The 21,915-nt window shown below is 42.9% G+C and overlaps 1 protein-coding gene across 1 annotated transcript in view; it reads right to left on the bottom strand.

Annotated features, from left to right (window-relative positions):
- LOC115472921 (ovalbumin-related protein X-like) overlaps nt 1-21,915 on the bottom strand; it is a 78,194-nt gene that overhangs the window by 20,335 nt on the left and 35,944 nt on the right. Inside the window, exons 3-6 of the mRNA XM_030207448.1 lie at nt 21,576-21,680; nt 13,322-13,459; nt 6,161-6,275; nt 4,036-4,178 (exon numbers count right to left, since the gene is read on the bottom strand). Coding sequence (XP_030063308.1) covers nt 4,036-4,178; nt 6,161-6,275; nt 13,322-13,459; nt 21,576-21,680 — 501 coding nt within the window. The remainder of the gene's footprint in view (nt 1-4,035; nt 4,179-6,160; nt 6,276-13,321; nt 13,460-21,575; nt 21,681-21,915) is intronic.

Raw genomic sequence — 21,915 nt, 5'->3', positions numbered from 1 at the left:
ATGCTAAAAATTAATGTGTGCTAAATGCTGACACCCATAGGAATATAATGGGTGTCTTAGCGTTTACTGTACACTAGGGCCCTTTTACTAAAGTGCGTGGAGGGGCATAATTGAACAAAAACGTCTATCTCCATGGGCGTTTATCTCCGAGAACGGGTCCGTGAAGGGGCGGACCAAACCATATTTTCGAAAAAAATAGACGTCCATGTTTTATTCGACAATTTGTGAGCTGGGCGTTTTTGTTTTTCAGTGATAATGGAAAATGAAAGCGCCCAGCTCAAAAACGAATAAATCCAAGGCATTTGTTCGTGGGAGGGGCCAGGATTCGTAGTGCACTGGTCCCCCTCACATGCCAGGACACCAACCGGGCACTCTAGGGGACACTTTTACAAAAACAAAAAAAAGGTAAAAGAGCTCCCAGGTGCATAGCACCCTTCCCTTGGGTGTTGAGCCCCCCAAATCCCCCTCAAAACCCACCACCCACAAGTCTACACCATTACTATAGCCCTAAGGGGTGAAGGGGGGCACCTACATGTGGGTACAGTGGGTTTGGGGGGCGGTTTGGAGGGCTCCCATTTACCAGCACAAGTGTAACAGGTGGGGGGGGGGGGGATGGGCCTAGGTCCAGCTGCCTGAAGTCCACTGCACCCCCTAATAACTGCTCCAGTGACCTGCATACTGCTGCCAGGGAGGTGGGTATGACATTTGAGGGTGAAAATAAAAAGTTGTGAAACGGCATATTTTGTGGTGGGAGGGGGTTAGTGACCACTGGGGGAGTCAGGGGAGGTCATCCCTGATTCCCTCTGGGGGTAATCTGGTCATTTAGGGCACTTTTTGGGGCCTTATTCATGAAAAAACAGGGTCCAGGAAAAGTGCCCTAAATTCTCGCTACAAAAGCATATTTTTCTTCCATTATCGGCGAAAGGCGCCCATCTCTGATCGCCCGATAACCACGCCCCAGTTCCGCCTTCACCACGCCTTCGACACGCCCCCATCAACTTTGTCCGCATCCGCGACGGAGTGCAGTTGAAAACGTCCAAATTCGGCTTTCGATTATACCGCTTTATTCGTTTTTGTGAGATAAACGTCTATCTCCCGATTTGGGTCGCAATATAGGCGTTTTTCTTTTTCAATTATAAGCTGGATAGGCAACTATACATGTCCAACATGTACCAAATTGGAACTACCACCCGGCTACTATGTGCCCCGGGCGGTAATTCCATTTTTGATGTGTGCCCAAAACATAGGGTAGAAAATATCGGCAGTTTACATGCGCTGGCTGCTTACCGCCCAGTTAGCGCGTGAGACCTTACCACTAAGTCAGTGGGTGGCAGTAAGTTCTCAGGCTGAAAATGGACATGCACTGGTTTAAATTTTGCCTCACATCCATTTTTGGCCACAGAAAAGCGCCTTTTTCTTCCAGGTGCACTGATAAATTGACCTGCACGCATCCAAAACGCGCCTACAACAGCGCAGGCCACTTTTAGGTGCACCTAAGCAAAATGGCCCCACTAATTCTTAGCATGAGCTAGAAACACTAGTGTGCCTTAGTAAAAGATCCCCTAAAAGAGTTAAAGTGGGAGTTACACCTGGGTCCTGTTGTTCAAAGTCCACTGCACTGACCACTAGGCTACTCTTTACACTTGCTTGCTGCTCTATCAGGAATGGCCATAATACCTGAAGCTGTCATAGAGCCTGGTATCCACTGTCACTTATTAGGGGAGTGGGTGGGGGCCAGTAATCACTAAGGGATTAAAGATGGGTCATGCCTTCATCCCTCCAGTTGTTAGCTGCTCAATCAGGGCACCTTTTTGTACCCTGGACATGATTGAAACAGGTCTACATAAAAATGTTCTTCTTTATTGCTTTGAACGTTTCTTCCCATTCCATTATTGCTGCCATACATCTGAATTTTGGGTCCGCCTTAGTCCTGCCTAAAACACGCCTCCAACACACCCCCTTGCTATTTGGATGAACTACTACTACTACTACTACTACAGTGCAAAACATCGTGATTTGGATATTTTGGGCAGATAGACTTTTTTGGCCATTTTCAGATATCCATGTGTTTTGAAAATGAGCGCCTAGGGCTCTTCAGCTTACAGGAAAGGCTGAAGAAAGTTGTGATAGAGATCTATAAAATCATGAATGGAGTGGAACAGGTACATGCACGTTTTTATTTTATTTATTTCACATGCTTGATATACCACATGGGGTCTAGCCAAGACTTCAATGTGGTTTACAAAAAATTGATCGTTTACTGTTTGAAAAAGTACAAAAAACAGATGATCATCCATGAAGTTACGTGGAGGGGCATAATCGAAACGGGCAGCCCATCTACGGGAGCATCTACGAGAAGGGGCAGTCCGAACCGTATTTTCAAAAAAGATGGGCGGTTTTCAGCGATAATGGAAACCAAAGGCGCCCAGCTCAGAAATGAACAAACCCAAGGCATTTGGTCATGGGAGGGGCCAGGATTCGTAGTGCACTGGTCCCTCTCACATGCCAGGACACCAACTGGGCACCCTAGGGGGCACTTTTACAAATAAAAAAAACCATTAAAATAGCTCCCAGGTGCATAGCACCCTTCCCTTGTGTGCTGAGCCCCCCAAATCCCCCCCAAAACCCACTGCCCACAAGTCTACACCATTACCATAGCCCTAAGGGGTGAAGGGGGGCACCTACATGTGGGTACAGTGGGTTTTGGGGTTTTTTGGAGGGCTCAGCATTAAGCACCACAAGTGTAACAGGTAGGGGGGATGGGCCTGGGTCCACCTGGCTGAAGTCCACTGCACCCACTAACAACTGCTCCATAGACCTGCATATTGCTGTGATGGAGCTGGGTATGACATTTGAGGCTGGCATACAGGCTGGAAAAAAAAGTTTTGAAAGTTTGTTTTTTGTGGTGGGAGGGGGTTAGTGACCACTGGGGGAGTCAGGGGAGGTCATCCCCGATTCCCTCCGGTGGTCATCTGGTCATTTAGGGCACTTTTTTGGGACTTGTTCGTGAGAAAAAAGGGTCCAAAAAAAGTGACCTAAATTCACGTTACGAACACCCATTTTTTTCGATTATCGGCCGAAGGCACCCATCTCTCCTCGGCCGATAACCATGCCCCAGCCCCGCCTTCACCACACCTCTGACACCCCCCCGTCAACTTTCTTCATCTCCGCAACGGAGTGCAGTTGAAAGTGCCCAAAATTGCCTTTCGATTATACCGATTTGGGTGCCTTTGCGAGATGGGCGCCCATCTCCCGATTTGGGTCGAAATCTGGGCGTCCATCACTTTCGATTATGAGGCGGATAGTAGCACACTTAAAACAAATAGGAGATAATATTTTTTTTTCACTCAATGTATAGTTAAGCTCTGGAATTTATTGTTGGAGCAAGTGGTAAAAACAGTTAATGTAGCTGGGTTTAAAAAAGGTTTTGCCAAATGCCTGGAGGAAAAGTCTGTAAACCATTATTAAGGTAGACCAGGGGAAAGCCACTGCTTATCCCTGAAGTTAAGTAGCATGGAGTCTTGATAATTTTTGGAACTCTACCAAATACTTGTGACCTGAATTGGTTACTGTTGTGAACAGGATACTGGGCTACGAGTACCTTTGGTTTGAGTCAGTACAGCAACTCTTATGTTCTAATGAGATCCATAGTAGTCTTTCAGTGCTAATCGTTTTGCATTTTCTCTTCCAGCCACCTCCTTTGAAAACCACACCATTATCTTTTATTTTCTTGCATAAGTTAATAATTTGTACCCATATTCTAACTTTATTTTATTTTCTTTTTTATGATTCTTATGTTATTTGTAAGTATGATTGATGTGGTCTATGTGGTTATTGCTTTTTCTGTCTTATATATGTAGTTCTTTTCTATACAAGTTTGCTAGTATATAAAACATAAGATAGTATAGGAAATTCTAATAAACTATAAATTATACTTCTGTTATAGCCACTGCTCTTCTACTGCCCAAATATCTTCGTACTCTGACAGTGGTTCATTAAGGTACAGTTGAAATACATGCATTGTTATATATATACCTTATTGAGGTGGAACTGTGTTTCTTTTGTATCTTCTTTTTTAAATTCCTTTTCCCACTTTCCTTTGAAGTAGACAGCATTTACCAAGACTAGAATGGTGTCTTGTTGAATAGAATCTTTTGCAAACAGATCCTTAATTTTATCTTGAAAAAAATATATAATAAAATTTCTGTGTGTATGTTTTCATTAGCAAAGTAACACAAACCTTTGGGAACAACTCTGCTAGATTATATAAAATAACAACCTGCAAAAGTAGCAGGTAGTAATTAAAGATTGTGAGATGAATAATTCAGTAACAGAGGGGAAGAAGACCTCAGACCCGTGACAATTTTTTGATCAATAAGATCACACCAATATAGTCACTACTATGTTATCACTGGTCTTTCTGCCAACCTCCTCCCTAGATGTGTAATTCGTGCGCTTTAACAGGTATAAATATTCTAAAAAAAATAAACCACAGCTACTTAGCTTATTATTGCTTGCTTAAGGGCCTCCCCAACGGTCCCGTTTCGCCACCTGGGGCTTCATCAGGTAGAGAGAACCCCTCAACATCAAACTGTGGAAAAACCCAGCTGACTCTTAACGCGTTTTTTTGGCAGCATTAACAGTCAGCTGGGTTTTTCCACAGTTTGATGTTGAGGGGTTCTCTCTACCTGATGAAGCCCCAGGTGGTGAAACGGGACCATTGGGGAGGCCCTTAAGCAAGCAATAATAAGCTAAGTAGCTGTGGTTTATTTTTTTTAGAATATTTATACCTGTTAAAGCGCACGAATTACACATCTAGGGAGGAGGTTGGCAGAAAGACCAGTGATTACATAGTAGTGACTATATTGGTGTGATCTTATTGATCAAAAAATTGTCACGGGTCTGAGGTCTTCTTCCCCTCTGTTACTGAATTATTCATCTCACAATCTTTAATTACTACCCACTTCTTTGGCAGGTTGTTATGTTTTCATTAGCACAATATTTCATGGCATGAAAGAAGACAAAAGACTATAAATTCTGGGAGAAATGTATTTCTTAAACTGTTTCAATTTCTGTTTAATTTCAAAAGTCTTTGCTGCACCATGGCAACAAGGCAATGTAAGGTTAAGCATATCCACATGATATAAAGCAATAATTTTTTACCAGTAGTTTGTTAGTAGGTTCATTAATTAATTTTTTACTGGTAAAAGTCATCGTAAAGCATTAATAGTCAAGTTAAGCTACTTTAGGTAATCACATAGGTTAAAATTTTAAGCAAACGTTAATAATAAATACTAAAAACAAATATATTATAATTGGGCTTTGATAAATGCTTTAGTTGCTTGGTTTACCCATTCCACGGTTTCCTTATGACTTCAATATTAAACAGTTACAGAATACAATACATAATGCCTAGCCATCACAAGCAGATTTTATTCTCATTCATCTTGAGTAAGCAAACTTGTTTTTGAAACTCATGTGTGATGAAGGCAAGATGTCTATTCCTTGGTGAACAATAGAAAATAAACAGATATCTATCGGGCAATTATGAACGGTCGATGGAAACCAGTGATTTCAGCATTTTATTCTGCAATTTTTCTATCGATGGCAACTTATCATCAATGACTACCATTGAAAGTCCTGTGTATGTTTTGTGCTACAGTGCTGGATAGAGTATTTTATTTAGCATTCATTTAGGGCTCCTTTCACCTAGCTGCGGTAAAAGGTGCCCTTCGTTGGCACTGGAGCGTGGATTTGCTGCGCACCGAGGCCCCTTTTACTGCAGTGGGTAAAAGACACATGTTTTTACAACAAAATGAAATGGCTTTTCGGTAAGTTCACACTTTCTGTGCAGTCATTTCCTGGGGAGCCCTTACTGCCTCCTATTTAGGAGGCAGAAAGGGCTCCAACACTAACCTGGCACTGCTTGATTACCACCGGATAAGCCCATGGCACTAAGAAATGATAAAAATTTCTGATGTGCCCAAAATGGTGCCAGTGGTAGTGCCAGATGGGTATGCACTAATGCCACTGTAGCTCTACTGTGGTGTTGTAAAAAGGCCCCATAGTAAAATGAAACCTGGTTTTATTAAGACCTGCATTTTTAGTGTGGTCCTATTTGTTGTTCATGACTTTTTATCCATAAAACATGTTGTCGTACCTTTTGTCTCTTTTTCAACCCACATATTAATCTTCTTACGTACTTCCTCTGAATTTTTGAAGTCAACATCTTCGAGCATTGCCATATATAATTTCTGAACACAGCTTAGATATTGCTGTAAGAAAAATAAAAAGATAGAAATTCACAATAACACAGTAGACGATGGCAGATAAACTATTGCAATATCCTCTGATAAACTTTCTTTAAATCAATCACCTTACTTTCTAACTCTTCCTTCTTTCTTACCTATCTATATGTTACATCTTTGCTTTACCCTTCACTATCAATTGTGGTGTTCTATTATGTATTGTGTTGACATTGTAAGTAGTACACCATGCCATACTTTGTATTGTTATTTGAATATTTTTACTGCTGTAATTGCCTATTGCTCATGTTTGATCTATTCTTACTGTACACCGCCTTGAGTGAATTCCTTCAAAAAGGCGGTAAATAAATCCTAATACATAAATAAAAATCTTTACCAATAAAAGACAAATCAAGGGTCCTTGGAATTATTTTAGATTCACCACTCTCTTTAAAGGCTCAGATAAATCATCTCTGGCAAGAAAAACTTTTTTAAAACTGAGAAAATTACATCTAATTTGATCCTATTTTAATGAAATATATTTTGCTTTGTTGGTTCAGATGCTGACATTGTCTCAGCTTGATTGCTGTAATGTTCTTTATTTAGGTCTATCCACTAGGTTATTAAACATAGTTCAATTTATTCAGAATACTTCTGCCCAGTTCATTTTCAGGATTAAGAAATTTGGCAAAACTACTTTGGTTCCCAGTACGAGCTTGGATATTTTTTTTAAATCAGCTTGTTTGTGCTTCAAAATTTTTATGGTCTTACTTTCGAATTAGTAATCAATTGATTGCCGGTTGCTTTGTTGAGGTAGTCTTCTTGTTTGCAGAGTCAACTGCTGCTTCATCCACCTTCACTTCCTTTTTTGAGAATCTTTAATACTTTGGTTTCCTTTTCTGTGACTTCTCACTGCAAGTCTCTGCCTTTACTTATAAGAAACTAGTAAAAAAGCCCCGTTTCTGATGCAAATGAAACGGGGGCTAGCAATGTTTTCTTCTGTGTGCATGTGGGAGTGTGTGTGTCCCTGCCCTCTGGCCTCTCTCCCCTCCCCCCTCTGAGTCCTTCACTGTTACAGAGCCAGCGATTTGATTTCGTGCTCTGCTGTTTTCCTTCACTGACTGTGTTACAGAGAGGGCGGGGCAGACACTCATAGGGAAACCGGATATCTCGCCCCCTTCACACTTCCGGCTGGAGGCTTCATAGAACGTTGGTGTTGCCTTTTATATAGAGAGATAATTTAAATTATTTATCATTTTGTAAAATGTCAAAAACTTGCTTGTTTGGTAAATTTTAATTAGGATGGCTTTGGGTATTGTTATAGTATTACTTTATTTTTGCTATATTATTTTGTAAACTGTATTAGGTTTAATGTTGTTATTTTTTAAATCACATTGGACCCTGGAGTGGGATAAAGTGGTCAAAAAATGCTGTATTGATATAAATACCTGTACAGTCTTTCCAGTCTATCCAATGAGATATAACTGGAAAATGTGTAATCATGGGTATTTTCTAAACAGAATACATAATCCACTTCCCTGGTAGCATCAGTGGCCAGAATTTCTCTACCATCCCATTGGAAACAGATGGCTCTCCCTTCCAGAGAATAACTTCTGGCCAAACTTGACCATCTACCTGATGACCAAGTTGACTGCTTTAAAACATGACAGGGGATATTCATTCTAATGGGGGCTTGCTGAAACTATATGATGTTGAAATTAAGTTTTCTAGGCTTCTTTTTTATTATTATTTATATCCCTTTGGCTTTTTTTTTCTTAACTTTTTTTTTATTAACTTATGCAAGAAAATAAAAGATAATGGTGGGTGAGGGGAGGGTGAGGAGTTTATTTAAGAATCATTGTACATTGACAGGTCGATATTCAAAGCGATTTAATTGTGCAGAAACAGCTCCGGGCCAGTTAAATCACCTGTTCAGGGCTTACTGCTAAACATCAGTGGCACTTAATCAGTTAGTGCTGCTCAAAATAACTGTTAGTGCCAAAATGAAAATCAGCTATTTTGGGGGGCATTCTGGGAGCAGAGGCAGTACTTGGCCAATTAAATGCCAATATATAGTACTTAATCAGCCAGGTTAACCCCATAAATAGTACCACATAAAAGTCAGTCTTATCTTTATTTGGTAACCTATAGCTGGTTAAGTGCTGAATATCGTACTTAACTGGCTATGCGTTAGCCAGATCCACAAACCTGTCAGGGGTCAAGCACCTACCCTGTACAAGCTCCACTAGTACCCCTTTCTATTATCAAGGAACTAATGACCAGATTAGCTATGGATATCATAGGACCCTGATCAAAACTCCTTGTGGGTTTACCTGTATCCTAGTCATTATACATCAAGCCAGTTAGTTTCTATAGGCAGTTCCCCCAAGGAACATCTCTGACAAAATAATATAGAGGGAATTAATTAAACTATTTTGTGAAATAAGGTTCTCAAGGGAAATGTTAACAGATCAGGATACCAATTGTATGTCAAACCAATTAAAGCTAGTATGGGAGTCCTTTGACATTATACATATTTGAACCTTGGTTTATCACCCCTAAACCAATGAGCTCATAGAAAGATTTAATAAAAGTTTGAAGGCCATGTTGAGGAGGGGATTAATTGGAGAATATGCTGAGTGTTGCCCTTTTCCTTATTTGCATGCCATGAAAATATCCAGGCCTTTCTGGGTGTTTCACCTTTTGAGGTTACATACGGGTGCCATCCTCAGGGTACACTGGATATTTTAAAAGAACAGTGGGTTGAGATGGAAAGGGATCCTCAGACAATAATTTCATACCTGAGTGACCTGAGGGACTTGAGGATTTCTAAAATAGCTCAGGGAAAATGTGAAGAAAAGCCAAGAATATAAAAAAAGAAAACCCTACTATGATAGGCATGCTAAGCCCTGGAATTTTAAATAAGGGGATATGGTTTTAGTGTTAATTCCCATAAGCTCACCTCACAATGGAGGAGTCTTATAATAGCAAAAACAGATGGGACCCTATACATATGAACTATTGAATAACCAGGGTAAAAAAACAAATTTATCAGGTCAATGTTATTAAACTTTGGCATGAGAGGCTTTAATGGCTCAATTGACAGAGGAGGAAATGGAAGATTTGGGATCCCAAATAAGTGGTCTGTATAATAAAAGTAAGCCAAAACTAAACGTAGAGCTCATTCCTAGGCAGACAGGAGAATTAGAGGAAATGTTGGGTCCTTTGAGGATGTACTTACCCCAATTCCCAGGGAAACACACCTTATCACCCATGAGATACATACATTTCTGGGTAAGATAGTAAGACAAAGATCATATTGTCTGCCCAAGGCAAAAAGATAGGAAGTCATCAAGCAGGTAATGGAGATGGAACAGTTTGGGGTTACTGAAGAGTCCAGAAGCCCAATTGTACTAATACCGAAGCCTGATAGAACTCAAATATTCTGCATTGATTTCTGTCAGGTAAACGCTATATCCAGCTTTCCTATGTCCTGAGTGGATGAATTGCTAGATAGGTTAGGGCAGGCTCAGTACCTCACAATCTTAGATCTTACCAAAGGCTACTGGCAAATTCTCTAGCAGAGGAATTACATCCTAAGACAGCATTCAGTACCCCTGTAGGGCTGTATCAGTTCTGCTGCATGCCATTTGGCTTAAATGGGGCTTCTGCAAGTTGTAAAATGCTTCTAGATCTCATTCTTAAAAGTCACCAGTCCTACATCGCAGCATATAAGATGATATTATTATATTCAGCACAGACCGAGGGTGGTTTTAGAGTCTTTGAGGAAGGCTGGTCTCACATTGAATCCACAGAAGTGTGTTTTTACTAGGAAGGAAGTAAAATATTTGGGATACCTGGTAGGACAGGAGAAGGTAAAACCCTTGTTAGATAATGTAAAAAGTTTACAAGACTTCCGAAGGCCCCAAACTAAGAAGTAGCTCTGAAGTTTCTTAGGCTTAGTGGGATACTACAGATATTTTATTCCCAGATTTGCAGAGAACTCTAGTCTGTTGATTGATAAGTTAAATAAAAGTAGGCCTAACCAACTGTATTGGTCTGAACAGGAGGAGGACACTGCAGCATTGCCTATGTAAGAAGCCCAATTTGAGAGGGGTATATTTTGATAGGCCTTTCCTCCTACAAACAGAGCCTCTGATAAGGTGTTTAGGAGTAGTCCTGTCCTAGGAACATCAAGGGGAGGAGCATCCTGACCTATTTTTAAGTAGGAAACTGTTAACCCATGACTGATACTATGCCACTGTGGAAAGAGAATGTTTAGCTATTAAATGGACTATTGAAACCCTTAAAATTTACCTGAGAGGTAGGCTTTTACCCTCATTACTGACCATGCACCTCGCAAATGGCTACAACAAATGAAAATTAACAATGCATACTTAACACATTGGTATTTGCCCCTATAAGCAGACTGAGTGTTCAGACTGAGCATAGGACAGGAATATTGCATAAAATACAGATGACGTATCTCACACTGCTCTCTGGAGAATGGTAAAATCTCCTCAGAAACCCACAATAGCTTAAGGAGGGAGATCTGTAATAACCAGAATGGTAGCTCTCAGAGTGTAGAATCTATTCCCAGCAGACAGTGCACAAGTTTGCCCCAAACTTAGACTAGTACCCAAGGTAGATTGGAAGATCTGGTCTGTCCCAGGGAAAGGATTCAGGTGCAACATTCTAGGACTTGTCAAAAATATAGCTATCAGTTTTCTGGCGGGGAAGGAGTTCAGATGAGGTTCAATTTCCCTTGGTGACTAAGCAATATGTGCTAGGACCAAAGAGAGACTGGAAGGGAGAGACGCACCTAAATGCAGCTTAGGAAAAAGCCTTCAGACAGGTAACAGGGCAGAAGCCTAGAAGCACTTCCCTTGAGCAGCTGGAGGAAAACATTGTAAAGAAATGGGATCTCTGTCCTGAGGAGCCAATGGAAGTTGCAGAAGAGACCGCAGACCCCTCTAGCAACATGACAAAGTGTACAGAAGAGGGGAGAGGCAGGTGAACACCAAAGTTGTGTGCTCACTACTAGAGAGGAGTTATGCAGCCTGCAATCTAGCAATTGTGGATTAAAAGTTCTGCATTTGCTAGTGCAGAGATCACTATTTTTCAAACAGGGTCAGTTTGTAAAAACAAACAAACAAACACTTTATTGTGAGAGCCAAAACCATCACTAGGCAAAGCAGCAGACCAGTGCCCTAGCGAGGGCGGCTGACACCCGGGGCGGGTCGCCGCTGCGCCCCCCCCCCGGGTGCAGCACGGCGCCGCCCCCCAGAGCACATTCTTACTAGCATAGGAAAGTGGAGGGCGGGCGGGAGGGGCGATCTGCCCCGAGTGCACGTCGCTGGGAGCTGCGTTGGCTCAGCTGGTTCCCTGCTCTCTCTGCCCCAGAACAGGAAGTAACCTGTTCCGGGGCAGAGGGAGCAGGGAACCAGCGGAGCCGACACCCACCCAGTGGCATGCACCCGGGGCGGACCGCCTCACCGCCCCCCTTCCTACGCCACTGCAGCAGACACCCTGTCAACCTCCACCATCCTCTCTCCACACCATCCCCTTCAAGCTGCCCCCTACTCATCCTCCATTTAATCTCCCCCTATACTTTCTCTGGCGGCTTGTTTATAGTGCCACCTTTTGAGCAGCTGTTTTGTTTTCTTCCACCCCACACAGCTCACAGTGAGAATGAACTGCACGGTGCTCTCGTCTTGTGATAACAGAGTGGGATTTTCAGCATCAACATAGCTGAAACTCATCGAGGGGTAGATGGTACATTAAACTAAATAACTGTTATGGAGGTATGGCACTAGCAAGTTTGATAAAAAAAAGTGGGGAAAGATTGTGTACAGGGGAAAAAGTTAGGGGGGGCCAGCATTGGTCCCTGTTTTTGCAATGAAGAGCTCTGTGATAGAGATGAAGTGCAGCTGTATGAAGCTAGGCAGAGCTGGCTGGGTTATCTTATACTGGAAATAAACATTTCTGTTGGTAGATCTGGATCTTATATTGTGTCATTTGTTGGACTGAGTAGCACGTGCGTAAAAACTATTGGGTCAATATTTAAACCAGGTGGTAATATGTTGTTGGTTTTTTTTGTTTATTTTTTAATGCCATCTGCTATGTTTATATAAATACATATATTCAGCACTGATGGTTTAGCTATATGGGTAGTGGCTGAAATTTGCTGCTATAGATATAACTGGGTAAACTGCCTTTGCTCTGCCCTGGCACTGTCCGCATAGTGCTGGAGTGTTTATAGGGAATTTTTAGTACCATTATCTGTATACGTCCACTGAAAATTCACAGATAGGAGACTTATACATTTAGCAGAGGCCGATAATCATTTAAGTCCCTTTGAATAGTGACCCATATGGCTCTGCATTGCTGGCCTATTGCTGTTAATTTCACTGCAGCAGGCAGGAGTGTTGGTGAGAAAGGCAGAGCGGAGTCTCTTCTGCACCCTGTGAGATGGAAGCACCTGGCTAATGATACTTCTTCTACTCTCCCTGGGGAAAGTGGGTGAGATGCATCAATATGTTCTATTTAACTTCAAGTTCTCTAAGAAAACAAAATGAAAAGACCATCTGGCTGATATTCCAAGCGAGTTAACTTGTCGGGAATGATACCAAACGGTTAACTCACTTCTCAGCAGATAAATGGACATTTCCAGCGGCACTTAACCGGTTATCACTGCTGGAAATGACTGGTTAGTGCCAAAAATAAAACCGGCAATGTTGGGGGCATTCCGGGAGCATGACTGGTTAAGTCCTGATATTCAGAACTTAACCAGCTAGACTTAGCGGACAAATAAGGCTGCATAAAAAGCAGTTCCATCGTTGTCTACTAAGCCATGGCTGTTTAAGCCTCAATATCGACTTAACTGATCATGCGCTAACTGGTCGGTCACCGGAAACAGCTTGACATTGAATATCCAGGCAAATACCAGTGGTTGAATACCAGCGATGGGAAGTCAAAGTGCTGCTCACCACCGACTGGGGACATATTTCCATAGCATGGAGGAATTTAAAACTGTTGCAAAGGTCCAGTTTTTAGATAATTCATACCCAACTTACCTCTACAAATTGAAAGCTGTTTTGTCCATAAAGCTTGTTGGCAATGTGCAGTTCACAAGCCTGTCCACTCTTTTGGAGGTTTAAGAGGAATTCGTGGAATTTGGAATGCACGGTTCCTTCCCGGCCACACTGTTGCTCCTTTTAATAAGAGGAGTAAAGCAAGCCAGTTTTAGTATCACATATGTTTAAAATTTGTTTGAAATATATTTGCTGAACATTGGAAATAATTTTTGCAGTGACTCAACCAGTCTAAGTCACTTGATCAAAATATCTCCTAGAGCAGTCCATAAACTTTAAACAGAGGCACCAAAATTTTCACTGTCAGCAAGTCACTGTAACCATTAACCAAATCACAAATGGCCACTTTTAAATGCAATTTTTTGACTATGCATTTATTTGGGTGCAAACAACAAAACCAGAATATAAGAAAACCCTCAGAGTAGTACACAGAGCCTGGGATAATTGCATCAGTTTTCTTTGGGTTCTTTTTCAGTGAAAAATAGCATGTATGGTGCAAACAATGTGTATCATTGCCTCTTTTGATCTAATCTTGTCCTGAGGCTGCCTTCTTTTCCCTTTGTGTGAAAGTGCGCACTAGGGATGTGCATATTAGCCCACCTTAAAAAATGTAGCATGTGCAAAATTGATTTAAAGTGCACTCACTTCAGTTATTGGAAAAGTAATGGAAGCGATGCTGAAGGAAAGGATAGTGAATTTCCTGGAAGCCGATAAGTTACAAGATCCGAGACAACATGGTTTTACGAAAGGTAAATCATGCCAAACAAATCTCATTGAATTCTTTGACTGGGTGACCGGAAAATTGAATCATGGACGTGCTATAGATGAAATCTACTTAGATTCCAGCAAAGCATTTAACATGGTTCCCCACAGGAGGCTCTTGAATAAACTTGACAGGCTGAAGATAGGACTCGACGTGGTGAACTGGATTAGGAACTGGTTGATGGACAGACGCCAGAGGGTGGTGGTTAATGGAATTCGCTCGGATGAGGGAAAGGTGAGTAGTGGAGTGACTCAGGGATCGGTGCTGGGGCTGATTCTGTTCATATATTTGTAAGTGACGTTGCCGAAGGGTTAGAAGGTAAAGTTTGCCTTTTTGCGGATGATACTAAGATTTGTAACAGAGTGGACACCCAGGAGGGAGTGGAAAACATGAAAAAGGATCTGCAGAAGCTAGAAGAATGGTCTAAGGTTTGACAATTAAAATTCAATGCGAAGAAATGCAAATGATACACTTAATGAGTAGAAATCTATGGGAGACGTATGTGTTAGGCGGTGAGAGTCTGCTATGAAAAGATGGGGAGAGGGATCTTGGGATGATAGTATCTGAGGATCTGAAGGCGATGAAACAGTGTGACAAGGTGGTGACCTTAGCTAGGCTGTATAGAGAGAGGTGTGACCAGCAGAAGAAAGGAGGTGTTGATGCCCCTGTATAAGTCGTTGGTGAGGCCCCACCTGGAGTATTGTGTTCAGTTTTGGAGGCCGTATCTTGCTAAGGATGTATAAAGAATTGAAGTGGTGCAAAAAAAAAAAAAAAACTACAGAAATGGTATGTGAGGAGAGACTTGCTGTCCTGAACATGTATACCCTGGAGGAAAGGAGAAACAGGGGTGATATGATACAGACGTTCAAATATTTGAAAGGCATTAATCCGCAAATAAACCTTTTCTGTAGATGGGAAGGCGGCAGGGGCGTAGCCATGGGCGGGCCTGGACGGACCCAGGCCCAATCACTTTCCCTCCAGGTTTGCCCACCCAACATCCCCTCGCCCGGTGTTTAAATCTTTTTTACCTCCGTCGAAGAGGCCGTGTCATTGAAAGCCCTGCCCATCGAGCCTTCCCTTCATGAGTTCGTTCCCTCAGAGTCCCGCCTTCTGATGTCATTTCCTCTTTCTGCGATGTGGGACTCTGAGGGAACGAACTCAAGAAGGGAAGGCTAGAGACAGGTAGGGCTTTCAATGATGTGGTCGCTTCGACGGCGGTAACAAAAATGATTTAAACCACGCAGGGCGCTGTGGCAGGAAGAAAAAGGGGGATGTTGGGGGGAGAAGAGGGCGGGCAGGTGGAATGGAATGGGAGGGGAGGATGGGGCGAAGGAGACTCGCTGGACATGGATGGGAGCAGAAGGGGAGGGCAGGGGAGAGAGGCGAATCGCTGAGTATGGATGTCTGGAGGGGGGCAGGGGAGAGAGGCGAATCACTGGGTATGGATGGCTGGAGGGGGGGCAGGGGAGAGAAGAGAATTGCTGGGTATGGATGGATGGATGGAGAGGGTTAGGGGAGAGAAGAGAATTGCTAGCTATGGATGGATAGAGGGGGCAGGGGAGAGAAGAGAATTGCTGGATATGGATGGATGGAGAGAGGGCAGGGAAGAGGAGGGTTGCTGGACATGGATGGCAGAGAGGGAAGGGAGAAATGCTGGACATGGATGAAGGGGAGGAAAGAGTAAGGAAGGAGATGACATGAGGGAAAAGGAAGAGAGGAGGAAAACTGCACATGGATGAAGAAAATAGGCAGACGTTGGATCCACTGGACAGTCAAGTCTGCGGAGGACCCAGCTTTTACTTACGAATGTAGGGCAAGAAATGAAGAAGAAAGATGGAAAGTAAAGAAATAAATGGAAAGGAAGCCTTGGAAACGGAGTTAAGAGGACAGATAACAGCCGAATCAGATACTGGGCCAGCATGATCAGAAAAACAAAGTCACCAGACAACAAAGGTAGAAAAAATAATTTTATTTTCATTATAGTGTTTGGAATATGTCCACTTTGAGAATCAGGTGCTCAATATTAAAAGTTTATATTTATTTACTTATTTATGGCATTTTATCCCACATTAAACATGAATTAGATTGGAACCTGGGATCATTTAATTTTTTTTTTCCTGGAGAGAGTAATGCATTGCCCCCCCCCCCCCCCCCCAAGGCTCTCTCCCTGGCTATAGCCTGGAAGGTGGTAGAACTAGAGGACATGAAATGAGATTGAAGGAGGGCAGACTGAAGAAAAATGTCAGGAAGTATTTTTTCACGGAGAGAGTGGTGGATACTTGGAATGCCCTCCCTTGGGAGGTGATGGAGATGAAAACGGTAACAGAATTCAAAAATGCGTGGGATAAACATAAAGGAATCCTGTTCAGAAGGAATGGATCCTCAGAAGCTTAGCTGAGATTGGGTGGCAGAGCCGGTGGTGGGAGGCGGGGCTAGTGGTTGGGAGGCGGGGCTAGTGTTGGGCAGACTTTTACGGTCTGTGCCTTGAAAATGGCAGATAGAAATCAAGGTCAGGTATACACATAAAATAGCACATATGAGTTTATCTTGTTGTGCAGACTGGATGGACCGTACACGTCTTTCTCTGCCGTCACCTATTATGTTACGTTACTATGTCCTGAGCTTCCCTGCTACAGAGGACCCTAAACCTGTCTGAAGTTGAAGGAGATAACAGCCTGTTGAGGGACTTTGGTACCTCCTTCCAAATACCTGCTCTGGACCCCAGCATGTTTAACACCAGCCCTGCGTAAGTATTTTTACCAGAATAAAGGCTGGGCAGTTTTCAGACAGCCTGTTTGCTGGATAAATAGCTTTTCAATATTGCTTTCCCCAACCTTTTGTGCATAATTATATTTATTCAATTTGACGTCTAAATCTGATTTTGGATGTTTTGTGGAAAACTTAGATTGTAAGCCCTCTAGGAACAAAGTACTTGCATATAATGTGTACAGCACTGTGTATATCTAGTAGTGCTACAGAAATGATGAGTAAACACTGTGTTCAATTTTCTGGAGGCTGTATGTTCCTAAGGATATAAGAAGACTTGAAGTGATTCAGAGGAAGAAAATGTGTTTTTTTCTAGTGAAAAAGGTGCCAGTACTCAAATGCTAGGCTACCCTTCAGGGGTGGGGTGATCACTGAGGGAGCCACCCCATAATAACCAGGCCCCCTGCAACTAGTCACAGAATCTATGAAAAGGCAGAATTAGTGTGTAGAACCTGAGCTCTTTCATTAAAACTTGGGGACCATGGGTCAATTTTAGCAGACAATGAAAAAGGTGCCGGTACTCAGTACCCCCAAGTACCCCCTCAAAAAAAGCCCTGAAGAAAGCAAATATGATATGGGGTCTGGCACAGAAGATGTATGAGAAGAGACTTTGAGGGGCATAATCGAAAGGGACGTTCTTGTTTCGATTTGGACGTCCTCGCAGAACGTCCCGATCCAGGGGTGGGGAAACCCGTATTTTCGAAACAAGATGGATGTCCATCTTTTGTTTTGATAATACGGACAGGGGCGTCCAAATCCTTAAATTTGGTCGTCCGTAGACTTGGTTGTTTCTGATTTTCGGCGATAATCGAAACTAAGGACGTCTATCTTAGAAATGACCAACTACAAGCCATTTGGTCATGGAAGGAGCCAGCATTTGTAGTGTACTGGTCCCCCTGGCATGCCAGGACACCAACCGGGCACCCTAGGGGGCACTGCAGTGGACTTCAGAAATTGCTCCCAGGAGCATAGCTCCCTTACGTTGTGTGCTGAGCCCCCCAACCCCCCTAAAACCCACTACTCACAACTGTACACTACTACCATAGCCCTTACGGGTAAAGGGGGGCACCTAGATATGGGTACAGTGGGTTTCTGGTGGGTTTTAGAGGGCTCACTGTTTCCTCCACAAATGTAACAGGTAGGGGGGGGTATGGGCTGGGGTCCGCCTGCCTGAAGTGCACTGCACCCACTAAAGCTGCTCCAGGGACCTGCATACTGCTGTGATGGACCTGAGTATGGCATCTGAGGCTGGCATAGAGGCTGGCAATCAATATTTTTAAAGATGTTTTTTGAGGGTGGGAGGGGGGTCTTGTTTCTTTCAATTATGGGTCGAGGACGTCCTAGTGTTAGGCACGCCCAAGTCCCGCCTTCGTTACGCCTCTGCCACGTTCCCTTGAACTTTGGACGTCCCTGCAATGGAAAGCAGTTGGGGACGTCCAAAATCGGTTTTCGATTATACCGATTTGGATGACCCTGTGAGAAGGACGTCCATCTTCCGATTTGTGTCGAAAGATGGGCGTCCTTCTCTTTCAAAAATAAACCGGTTTAAGACCTGAATGTGCAACATTCTTTAGAGGACAGAAGGGACAGGGAGATATGATACAGATGTTTAAATACTTGAAAGGTATTAATGAACAAACAAATCTTTTTCAAAGATGAAGAAGCTGTGAAACTAGAGGACATAAAATGAAGATGCAAGGAGGTAAATGTAAAAGCAACATAAGGAAATACTTGCTGACAGAAAGGATGGTGGATGCGTGGAATGTCCTCCAGCTGGAGGTGGTGGGGATGAAAATAGTGACAATTCAAAAAAGCATGGCATAGACAGAGAGGAGTACTATATAACAAGAGAATAGAATCAAAGCAAAACTTAAAGAACTTTCACACCTCACAGAAGGCATAGAGGGCTATAATCTTGAACAGAGCAAGTATAATCTTACAAAGATATAAAGGGTGTAACCTGCACATTCTGTATGGAGCAACAGGTACATCCCTCAACAAAGGCATAAAGGGGGTAACCTGCATGTTCAGAGCACCTGGTACAACTCTAGCCACCTTACTGGGAAGACTAGATAGATCATATTGGTCTTTATCTGCTGTCTTACTATTATTATTAGCTGTGCTGCTCAGGTTCAGTGGTGCTGGTGGGATCTAGATTTCCCAGCAGCCACTCTGCTCATATATGGCAGAGCACTGAGGTACAGCACTAGTTATGGCCAATGTTAAATATGCAGGGGCTTAGGGTAGAAACTGGGGAAGGGTACCAAAGCTTCTTTTCATGCAATGCTGTCTTTTGGCTTGAATCAGGCTTTGGACCCCCTAGGGCATAGGGACAGAGCAATTGCCCAGGTTGCCACCCCCTAATGTCAGCCATAGCACTGCTGCACACCAGTGGCGTTGCCAGACAGCCAGTTTTGGGTGGGCCTGAGCCCAAAGTGGTTGGGCATAACATTTTCTCTACCCCACCCTACCCCAACCTCAAAATCTAACTACTTTAGCTAATGAAGAGCCCCAAGCTCTGTCAGCCCCTCTAATCTAATCTGGATCTCCATCATCCCCCTTGACCCGCTAGGACTTTCGCCGTTCATCTTTGCCTCCCTTACCCTTCCCTTCGTATCCTATCCTATCCTCTTATCTTGTTCCCCCGCTCTCACTACTGAAATGTAACTGTACTGTATTTATTTAATTGGTTCTTTGTAAGCCGCTTTGGGGCTGCAACACTGTGGCAAAAGGCGGGGTATAAATGTACTGAAATAAATAAATAAAATAAACTCTCTTTTACCAAGCTTGGCAGGCAGCAGCAATGACCCTAAGCCACTGATGCCGGCACCCCATACATGCTTATTTGTTGATGGCTCAAGGATGCTGTTGCCAATTGCACAGCTTGGTAGAAGGGAGTTCTGACCATTTTTGGAGGAGGTCCTTACCTGGGGATGCATGGTCAGGACTGGTGTTAGATCTGCTTGGGCCCAGGTCAGAAAATAAAGGAGGGCCCCCTAACCAATTCCCTCTTCTCTCTGCCTCCCCTCCAATTTCTCACCTGTCATTACTATCACACCAACAGATCTTCACAAAATACAGAACAAGGGATCACAAATTAGAAATAAACATATTTAGACAAAAATTGAATGGAAACTTAGCATTACTGCAACACTGGAGACATAAAACAGAAATGCATTTCCTTTTCTGCTGAACACAGTACAAAGACATTTGCTATGCACATTTCCAAAAGCTAATATATTCCATTTACAACATTCAAAATAAAATACTTAGTTTCTACCTTTGTTGTCTGGACATTTTATTTTTCCATCTTGCTGGTTCCAATTTCTCTTTTCTGCTTTCTGGTCTGTCATCTGCTAATTCTTCTTCAAGTGGCTGCAGTCCATTTGTCTTTTCTGCTCTTTCTTGTCGGTTCCCTCACTACTCCTGCCTCTGACATATTGATCATTCATTTTTAGCTCTTTTCTGCCTCTCTCTCACCCTTCTTCTCCTTTTTAATTTTCAACTACCTATCAAATTTCCATCTTCTTCTTTTACCCACTAGCTCTCCCATTCCCCATCTCACTCCTTCCCTAGCCCTACATTCTCTTTCATCTTTAATCTACTCCCCATTACCATATTTCTACCCTATGTAATCACTATCATCTCATTAATTTCCTTGCCACCCCCTCCTCCCCCTCCTGGCCTCCTCTACAGGGTTCCACCATTCCCATTGTCTTCCTCCCTCCATCCTTCTAGCCAGCATCACCCCACCCCACCCTACCTCAGCATCTTCTCTTCCCCATTCCCCCTTTATTATTCCACCCACCCTAATCTCCATCCACCTTCCTTACCCCACCCAACCTAATCCACCATCTCCTCTTCCATTCCCTAGATCCCCCAATGTCTGAATCTCCATTTCCATTCCCTAGCCCCCTTCCCAAGGTGTCTGGCATCTCTTCTCTAGCCCCCACCCCCAATCATTATGCATCTCTTTCATAGCCCCCCAGGCATCCAGCATCTTCTCTCTCTTCCCTAGCCCCCCCCCCCTCCAAGGCATCTAGCATCTCTTTATCCCTTCCCTAGTCCTCCCCAAGGTGTCCAGCATCTCCTTTCCCTAGCCATTCCTCCAAAGTGCCCAGCATCTCAATTCCCCTTACCTACTGGCATTTACTGCATCTTCTCCCCCTCCAGTCCACCTTTGGGCATGCTGCTACTGCCAAACTACCTTCTTCAGGCTGCAGTTGCAATAAGAGTCAGCACAGCAGCAGAGCTTTCAATACAGGCCCTTGCTCAGGCAGCATTAAAGTGTTGCTTTCTTGCTATATTGAAGCTGTGCAACCAACCTGAAATTTTGCTACCCTAGGCGAATGCCTAGTCCACATTGTGGCAGGGTCAGCCCTGATGACATTAACATACACCACACTGGATTTTATATATAGTGGAGGGAAATCAAATAAAGTTGAACTGAAAATTAAGTAGTTTAAACTTTGCAAAAACATTTCCAGAAAGTTTGACCCTGAACTGGCATTTTGTCTCTGTTATGCATGGCAACCAGTTGCCTTTATTTATATGGCAAACTAAATGTCACCTGACCAGGCCATGACTAAGCAAGTAAAGCAAAAAGCTCTGTTATTTAAACCTTCCACGACTGTGTAGCTCTCAGTATTTTTTTTTTAATGATAAACAGTTCAGATTCATATTTCACTTTTGATGTAATTACAATACCGGCAAAGATGGAGGAGGAAGAGGGCTTTGCTTGCTAGCATTTCCTTCACATGTGTCTCCAATTCCTGCATCTGCAGTCCCTTCCGCTTCATCAACATGAAGCACCTGTGGTTGAAAACAAAGATAATATATTTAAATGATATTAAATTATTTTGTTTTGATCAAGACCCCCCTCATCTCCTTTTACCATAATGCAAGATTCTCTTTTGCATAACGTTAGAAATGTGGGAGACAATTCTAGACGGGTGTTAAAAGAACACTAAGCTAGTATTCTCTAATGGCAAATTTGTGCACCAAATTTCTTTAAAATATACTAGTGTAAGTTGGCAATATCAGCCAA

Source organism: Microcaecilia unicolor, chromosome 1, assembly GCF_901765095.1.
Source record: "Microcaecilia unicolor chromosome 1, aMicUni1.1, whole genome shotgun sequence".
Lineage (NCBI taxonomy): Eukaryota > Metazoa > Chordata > Amphibia > Gymnophiona > Siphonopidae > Microcaecilia > Microcaecilia unicolor.
Note: the sequence above shows the minus strand (reverse complement) of the source record. Positions and strands in the feature narration are given on the sequence as shown.